The 9,232-nt window shown below is 53.8% G+C and overlaps 1 protein-coding gene across 1 annotated transcript in view; it reads right to left on the reverse strand.

The window, feature by feature from the left end:
* Positions 1-7,056, reverse strand: part of LOC102984680 (procollagen-lysine,2-oxoglutarate 5-dioxygenase 1) — a 23,243-nt gene extending 16,187 nt beyond the window's left edge. The window contains exon 1 of the mRNA XM_028488059.2: positions 6,822-7,056. Coding sequence (XP_028343860.1) covers positions 6,822-7,056 — 235 coding nt within the window. The remainder of the gene's footprint in view (positions 1-6,821) is intronic.
* Between the last annotated feature and the right edge of the window lie 2,176 nt (positions 7,057-9,232).

The following is a 9,232-nucleotide window of genomic DNA, read 5'->3' on the forward strand; positions in this document are numbered from 1 at the left end:
AATGATTGATAAAGGACTCTGGCTCGGTGTCCCTGCTGGGCTGGGCCCCCGTAGGCCTGCAGGTCTGGAAGAGTTGGGTGGGTGAGGATAATTCTGTTGGGCTGAGGTGGAAGGGTCAGAGGCCTGGAAACCACTAAGGCCCTTCCAGAAATCCTTGGGTTCAAAGTCTGGGGGCGTGGGACAGTGTGTGACACAGCCTGGAAGATGGCAGCTGTGGGCGTGGAGGTTACATAAGCCTCCATCTGTCTCCTCCTTGGGGGTCTATTGCCCAAACTTGTCCTCGGCCTCCCTGTCCAGCCCAGCCACTCCCCGACACCCATCACCCAACCCAGGCCACAGCCTGGATCTCAGACTTCCAGTCCCCAGCACTGTGAGACAATACATTTCCGTTGTCTAAGCTGCTCGGTTTGTAGGACTTTGTCATGGCAGCCCGAGCAGACCAAGACACCCTTCGTGCTGGGAGATTCCTCGTGGGGCTTGAGGAGGTGGAAGGGAGCTGGGGGAACATGTACAGCCCCCGCCCGTGAGCCCTGCACCCCAGAGCTGCCCTGGCCTGAGCCTTGTTTCTTCTGCCTGGAAATTCAGTCACCTTCCCAGACAAACCAGCGTCTTTCGGACGATGTGTGGCGGAGAGGAGATCTCGGGGCAGATGGCGGAGGTTTGGGGGGTGAGCGGCAGACAGGCCCGGGGACAGGGTGCCTCCCCACACCTGCCTCTGCCCCAGTCACCACCACGCTGGGACTCAGCCTGGCCGCTCTTGGTGTCCTGTCATTCCAGCGTCTGATGCATTTGGGGATTTTTATAATCCCGGGATTCACCTGTCCTGGGAGCTCATTGCTATGATATTAACAAGGAAGATTTATGCAGCGCTTGTTATATGCCGGGTGCTGTTCTAAGAGCTCCGCATCTCTTAACCCTTCGAGTCCTCAAAACCACCCTATGAGGTAAAGTTATTATCCCCATTTATAGGTGGAGACGTTGAGGCACAGAGAGGTTAAGTGACGTACCGAAGGCCACACAGCTAGCCCATGACCAAGTCGGGATTTGAACTCAGACCGCCACGAGCTTCAGAGTTCGTGTGTCTAAGCTGCGCCACACACCCACAGGGACAACCATCCTGGTATGTCTTGCCTCCGGGGGCTGGCTTGGGGTTGGACTCCAGTTTTCCTTGGGAGGCAGCTCAGCAGGGAGCCGTGGCAAAACCTGGCCGGGGAACACCGGCAAGTGGCCTTGCTGCCCTGCGCTTCACCTTCCTCCCCAGGTGATGGGGGCGTCTCTGCCCGGACCGCTGTGCAGCCGGGGAGGATGCTGAATGCTCTGCTGACCGCACGGCCTCACACATATGCGGGCACACGGGCTCCCGCTCACACACGCACCCTGTGTCTACACGCTTCATGCATCCATGGGCACACACATAATCTTTTTCTGGATCGTATGATACTCCTATTTTTAATTTTTTTTTTAATTTATTTTTATTTTTTATTTATTTTATTTTTGGCTGCATTGGGTCTTCGTTGCTGCGCGCGGGCTTTCTCTAGTCGTGGCGAGCGGGGGCCACTCTTCGTTGCGGTGCGCGGGCCTCTCACTGCGGTGGCTTCTCTTGTTGCGGAGCACGGTTTTTAAATTTATTTTTATTTTTTATTTATTTTATTTTTGGCTGCACTGGGTCTTCGTTGCTGCGCGCGGGCTTTCTCTTTAACCACTGCGCCACCAGGGAAGCCCTATTTTTAATTTTTTGAGGAGTCTCCCTACTGCTTTCCGTAGTGGCCGCACCAATTCACACTCCCACCAACAGTGCACAAGGGTCTCCTTTACTCCACATCCTACCCGACACTTGTTACCTCTTGTCTTTTTTTTTTTTTAATTAAAATTTTTTTTATTTTTATACAATTTTTAAAGGTTACTTTCCATTTACAGTTACTACAAAATATTGGCTATATTCCCGGTGTTGTACAGAACATCCGTATAGCCTATCTTACACCCCCTAGACTGTACCTCTCACTCTCACCCCCATATTTCTCCTCCACCCCACTGGGAATCACTGGTTTGTTCTCTGTACCTGTGCACACGTAATCTCGAGGGCACACGCCCTCTCACCCTTGTGGGCACACAGCCTCACGCACACACCCTCACACTCACCCTTACACACACACACACACACACGTGCCGCAGAAGGCCCCCTCCCTGTCACTGTGGCCCCAGCACTTAGTCATTTAACAACCCGCTGGGCTGCGTCCTTTTATGGAAGCCGACGTTTGGCTTTTCTTTTGCTGAGATCTTCTCACTCAGTTTCTCTCAGTCTCACTTTTCACTCTGACTGGGAAGGATTTTTTTCGTTTTCAGTCTCTCTCGTGGGTTTTTTTTTTTTTTTAATTAATTAATTTTATTTTTGGCTGCGTTGGGTCTTCGTTGCTGCGCGCGGGCTTTCTCGACGTGCGGCAAGCAAGGCTACTCTTCGTTGCGGTGCGCGGGCTCCAGGCGTGCGGGTTTCAGTAGTTGTGGCACGTGGGCTCTAGAGCGCAGGCTCGGTAGTTGTGGCGCACGGGCAATCGAAATCTTCAGACTCCAAGTCCCATGACTCCCTCTTCCTTTGGAGTTATTTGGAGTTGGGGGGGGGAGGGGCAGGGAGAAGTGTGTTATTCACTTGAATAGCAGGAAATTGCGCTTGTATCTTTTTTCCTGATGTGTTGCTGGACATTCACCTCTCAACTCAATTTCGTATCTATAAATTAGCTATCATAATGCCTACCTTGTGGGATACAGGGGAGAATAAATGCGCTCACGCGGGGAAGCATGACTGAGTTATGTTCCCCCAAAATTCACATGTTGAAGCTCTAACTCCCAGTGTGACTGTATTTGGAGCCAGGCCTTTTAAAGAGGTAAATTAAGGTTCAATGCGGTCATAAGGGTGGGGCCCATATTCAGTAGGACTGGTGTCCTTAAAAGAAGAGGAAAGGGGGGAGTTCCCTGGTGGCCTAGTGGTTAGGATTCCCGGCTTTCACTGCCAATGGCCTGGGTTCAATCCCTGGTGGGGGAACTAAGATCCTGCAAGCTGCGTGGCGTGGCCAAAAAAAAAAAAAAAAAAAAAAAAAAAAAAGAGGAAAGGAAGGCGGTCATAAGGGTGGGGCCCATATTCAGTAGGACTGGTGTCCTTAAAAGAAGAGGAAAGGGGGGAGTTCCCTGGTGGCCTAGTGGTTAGGATTCCCGGCTTTCACTGCCAATGGCCTGGGTTCAATCCCTGGTGGGGGAACTAAGATCCTGCAAGCTGCGTGGCGTGGCCAAAAAAAAAAAAAAAAAAAAAAAAAAAAAAAGAGGAAAGGAAGCCACGGATGTGCACACACAGAGAAAAGGCCGTGGGAGGACACGGCAAGAAGGTGGCTGACTGCAAGCCAAGGAGAGAGGCCTCAGGAGCAGCCAAAGCTGCTGACACCTTGATCTTGGTCTTCCAGCTTTCAGAACTGTTAGAAATCAATTCCTGTTGTTTAAGCCACCCAGTCTGTGGTATTTTGCTGCAGCAGCAGCAAACTAATCCAAGGGCCAGTACGGTGAGCTCTGGCGAGTACATAGTAACTGCTCAGTAAATGGTAGTCAATATTTTTGTTGAGAGATAACTCTCCCTGGTGTTTCTACACATCTTATGTCAGCTTTTGGCCTGGACAGTCTTTTCAAGGACGTTTGCACAGAGATAGTGTCTTCCAGCAGAGGTCCTGAGACGCCAGGGGCAGGTGCTCCAGTGTTCTGGCCCAGGGAACCCGGGAAACCCGTGGAAAGAATGATGGCCCTTTCTGTTCATGTGGTTGGGGCCTGACTAGGTGGCCACATATTTAGAAGGATCCTTGTCTTTGTAGTAGTTGGGCAATGAGTATTCGAGAGCTTCCTGTGTGCCCAGCTCTGTGCTAAGATTTATCATTTCCTTTAATCTTTGCACAACCCTATGAAGTGGGTGAAACAGAGGCCCCTGGAGGTTAACCAACTTGTTCCAAGTTGCTCAGTTGTGGCAGCGACAGAGGTGGGATTTGAACCCAGCTTTGTCTGACTTTTTCAAATGCTTAAAAACAAACAAACAAACATCTGAGTAGGTCCAATTGCATCTCATTTGTACAAGTTTTTCTTTTTCTTTTTTAAAAAAGTGTGAAGCACTGATGGTCTGAAAAAGGTTTTCTGTGTGTGCTTCATTTTAGTCTGAGTCCTGAGGACGGTGCCTGGGGTTTTGCAGGGGTGAGCTCCCGGCAAGGGAGGCCCTGGGGGCTGAGCTCTGCCTGACCTGGTCATTCTGAAATCAGAGGCCCCACCCGGGAAGGATGCAGGCTGGGGAGAGCTGCAAAGCAGGCTCAAAATCGGGGCTTGAGATGACTCATTTGCGGCTATTTATTACCCATTTCCATTTCTCGGTCTGATTGGGCTGCTCGAGGGCCAAGCCTCCTCCCTTCTGGGTGCTGAGTAAGCAGCCCGGCCAGTCCTGCCCACCTCTGGCCTCGCCCTCAGCCCTCAGAAGCACTCGGGCCCCTTGGGGCTGCTGGAAGTTCCCCCTAACTGCCCTCACTGAGGTCTTCCCAGCAGCCCTACTCTGCTGGTTCTCGTCCTTTCTCCCCAGCCCGTTCGTTCTTCCTTCAGGTCGCAGCTTAAATGTCACCTCCTCCGGGAAGCCCTCTCTGACCACCACACCCACCACGTCACAGTCTGGTGAGGTGGCCTTGCCATGTGCTTCTGCAGCACTCGCTCTCCCTCCTAACGGTCACCAGTGGGCGACTAATTAATTATCCCCTTCACCCGTCTCAGCCAAAGGCAACTCCATCCTTCCAGTTTCCCAGGTTCCCTTGAGCCGTCCTCAATGCCTCTGTCAGCCAATCCTGTCCTTTCTCCCTTGCGAATCTGGCCCCTTTTCATCGCCCCCATCGCTCCTCCTGGTCCAAGCCTCTATCACCTCTCCCCTGAATGCTTTAGTCGGCCTCCTACCTGGCCTTCCTACTTCCATTCCTCCACCCCACCACCCAGCCCTATTTCCAACATGGCAGCTGGTGACCCCAGAAAAACCCAAGTCAGGTCATGCTTCTCCTCTGCTCAGAGCTCCTGAGTGAGGGTAAAAGCCAAAGTCCTTACAGCAACCACAGGCCCTGCACAGCCCTGCATCGCTCCTCTGACCTCACCCCCTGCCAGCCCCCCGGGCTGGCTCACCCCCACCTCAGGGCCTTTGCACTGGCTGCTCTGTGCTCCCTCCCTCTCAATCTTTCTTCATGTCTTTGCTCAAAAGTCACTTTCTCTGTGAGCCCTTTCTTGATCACTTTATTTAAATGTGTACTCCTCCGCCCCAGCATACCTGCTTTTTGTCCTTTCTCCTTGTTTTTCTCTACAGTACTTCTCCCCTTCAAAAATCCCATGCGCTTTACTCATTTATTTTATGTGTTGTCTGTCTTCCCCTCACTAGAATGGAAACTCTTCAAAGGCAGGGCGTTTTGACTGTGTTCACTGCTGTATCCTCAGCACCTAGCCCAGGGGCCTGCTACCCACACCCCTGTAGTGTTTGTTGAATGAATAAACGACAATTCCTGCCACTCACCCCCTCAAACAAGTGGCAACGTGTTCCTCTCATCCGAACATTTTTGTTCCTGCAGGCGGGTTAAACCCGCGGCACTGGTCGGTCGCGTGGCCGAGTTCCAGGTCTTGGTGGGCACCCAGCTCTACTTGACATGCCACACAGGCCTGGATGGCCAAGCTCTGGCCCCTGTAGCACAACACGGAAGGGGCCTCAGGGGCTGGGGACGCAGTGACGGCCACCACGACCTGTAGGTACTGACAGTTTCTTTACGTGGCTTAGTTCAATGGCTCTTACAGAGCTGAAAGGCCATGGCTCAGAAAGGCCCCTGGTCCATTGAGCAGGGTCCCTCCCAGCAAGGGCAGTCGCGGCTCTAACTGCTGCCAAGCACAAGGGTGGGATGCCGGCGAGTGGCTGGCCTTTAGGCCTCAAGGAGCACAGGACAGGCTGCTTCCGTTGGGTTACTGCAGCCAGCTAGCGGGCATCTGAGATGCAGTGTCAGCCCACCGGCACACAGATCCCCGGGGGGCGGGCACGGGGCAGACGACACACCCATTTCTTACTCTCGGTGCGGTGCTTATTTCCCCAGTATCTCTTTGGACAGACACCAGGACCACTTCCAGGTGGCGGATGGATCAGCTGTGCCGGGTGTTTGGGATGGCGTGGGTGTGTGCTCGGGGCATTCGTGCCTGCAGCGTTCAAACAGGCCGACCACTCCCCAGCCCCTGACATTCCCTCAGTCTCTGCAGTCATCTGGCTCCCTGCCTGCCTCCCTTGCCAGGGTCTGAAACTCTGGGGTCAAGCCTTTGCTCCCCTGATGGCAGGCCGGGAGAAGGCAGATGCTCCAAGGAAGCAAAGAAACACGATAAAGCAGGTGGTGGCGGAGGTGGGAGGGTCAGAAGCCTGGACCTGGGGGCTGTCCCTGCACTAACTTGCCGCGTGACTTTGGCCTCAGGGTCAGCGTGAAGAGGTGGGGGAGGGACTCGTACTCCCCGGACCCCCTGGGCTCTCACACTCTGCACCACCTTCTAATGCAAACCAGAAACGAGTTGATCGTGAGCAGCTGGGACTGTGGGTGACAGTTGTTGGTTTTCCATAGCCCAGGCCACGTCCCAGGCTCCAGCAGGAACCCCATGAGTTCCGGACCTAACTGAGGCCAGAGTGGGACCATGCCTCAGTTTGCCCGGATCTCCAGCATTTCACAGCTGGTGAGCCCCAGGCCTCCCCAGACCTTAAGGCCTCATGGCTCCCATCTGGAGAGAGAAAAGGGTTTGGGTGTGAGGCCTACCCTCCCCCAGTGGCGTGGCGGGACTGATGAGGAAAACCCCGGAGGGACCGGGGTCCCTCCTGCCGGGAGTGCAGCCCGCTGCCCTCCTGCGGTGACCACGTGGCTGATGGCTGATGGCTGGGAAGCGCGGGCAGAGGCTCCATCCGGTTTCACTCTCAGAGCAGAGGCTGTCCTTCTCAGCCTCCACACCGCACAGCTGCAGGGAAGCCCGGGAGGCAGGGCTGATGTCCGCCATCCTCCCAGGGCCCCTGGCCTTGGTCATTCAGTCCTCCAGAAAATACGCATTAAGCCAAGCCCCCATTTGCATCAGATAGTCCCTGAGCCCGTGAGCTCCCATCTCAGGGGGACTGTCAGGCTACTGGCAAATACACAGTTTCAGATGGTGGTGTGATGTGTCGTCCCTTGAAGGGAATAAACAGGGTGAGGTGACACAGAGTGGTAATACCAGCTTGGGTGGTCAGGAAAGTCTTCTTTGAAGAGGTTTCATCTAAGCCAAGACCTGAAGGATGAGAAGGGACTGCATAAAAAATATATATATATATATATATATATTTTTACAGCTTTATTAAGGTGTAATTGACGTATGATAAACTTCACCTATTTAAAGTGTACAATTTGATACACTTTGGCATCTGTATTTATCCATCACCACAACCAAGATAATGAACATATCCATCAACCCGAAAGTTTCCTGGGAGGGGCAAAGAGCTGGGAGAAGAGGGTTTTAGGCAGAAGGACTGGCAGGTGCAAAGGCCCAGTGGCAGGGACAAACATGGTGGCCCCAGGAGCAGAAAGGAGGCCAGTGGGGAATGTGACAGGGGATAAGGTCAGGGGGGGCAGGAGCCCCACCTGGGGCCCTTTTTGGCCGAGCTGAGAAGCTGGGGTCTGAATCTGAGCATTCCTCAGATTGGTGAGAGAGCAGCACGTTACACTTGGCCATCAGACCCTCTGGCCCAGTTCTCCTCCCAGGCTCTTCTGAGAAACCAGCCCATGTGGGGCAGTGACACCCGCTAATGACTTACCAAGTGGTTTCCCCCAGAAATGATTTACATTTTAACTGGGGCCTTCAATACCTCGGCCCAAAGGAGTGAGTAATGGTGGAATTTCAGGCTGAGGGGCAGGCAGTAGACAGAGCCTTGATCAATCCCTCCTTAGGTCTCTAAGTTCTCAGCCTTCAGGAAAGTGAAACTGGCTTCTGGAACATTCTGTGTTGTAAGTCTTGATTTGAGGATGGGGTACCTTTGGCCCCCTCAAATCCTCCAGAGCTGGCCCTTGGGAGTCTTCCTCAGCTTGACTGCCAGAGACCTGGCCCACGTGGGGTGACAAGGAACCCAAGGCCAATTTCTGCATAGTAATTTCCTTTACCACAGACACCGCTGGGAGCCAAGAGCAGGTTCCAGGGTGACCAGGGGGTGCGGGCTGCCCCTCGGCCTTCAGGACAACAGGAGGGGGGGGCACAGTTACAGCAAGGAAAACCACCACCCTAGAGAGGGGAGAGGCCCACCCTCGAGTCACAGACTTGGGTCTGCATCATGGCTCTAGAACTTACTAACGGTGTGGCTTGAGCAACTGACTTCTCCAAGCGTCTCTTTTCCCATGAAATTTTTTTAAAATGTCACTTTGCAGGGCCATTGTGCTGGGTATCTTGTAAGCACCTCTGATTAATTCTGCCTTTTTTGCTGATGCCAGGCACTGAACATGATGGGCAAAATCCCTGCCCTGGGTGATGCTTTTCCTCCCAAGATGCTAGCAGACCCTGGCCTCGATTTTTCCTTCTATAGGGTGGGGACAGTGCTTCTGAAGAGAGTAATGGCTCATTGGGATAAGAAGGGCCCTGTGAGGAGTGGTCCTCTCCTCCATGGGGTGCAACCCCAGGCCTTCCCGTCGGGGCACACGGGACCGGGGACCTCCCTGTGCGGACACACCCATGAGTACACACTCCTCGGCTGCGCCTCTGGCTGAGTCGCCGCTGCCATCCGTTGCTTCTGTTTCCTTCGTGCACCCGATGCCTCTGATTCCGTGATTAATACTGGACTGGGTTTGGTTTCCTGAGAGTCTAAATGACTCACCCCCATTCACAACGGCCCTGCTGAGCAGGAGGGTCTGGGGGAGACGGGGACTCCGTGATGGAGAGTCTTGGCCCAGGGAGTCATCCCCGCCATGCTGCGGGCCTTGGCCAAGTCTCTTTCCCTCTCTGGTCTTACCTTCCTCCTCTGTCTCTCTGGAAGGTGGAAAGAAATGATGGGACACAGCGGCTGTCCCAGGACTGGGACATCCTGGACAGTGGCTGGACTGGTGGCTGGATGGCTTCCCAGCCACCAGTCCAAGGAGTTCATGAGGGGTAAGAGCCACAAGGCTATGGATGGGGTGAGAGGTGCCTGAGCCTGGGGGCTAGGCTGTCGCTGAGGACA

This window comes from Physeter macrocephalus, chromosome 3 (assembly GCF_002837175.3).
Source record: "Physeter macrocephalus isolate SW-GA chromosome 3, ASM283717v5, whole genome shotgun sequence".
Taxonomy (NCBI): domain Eukaryota; kingdom Metazoa; phylum Chordata; class Mammalia; order Artiodactyla; family Physeteridae; genus Physeter; species Physeter macrocephalus.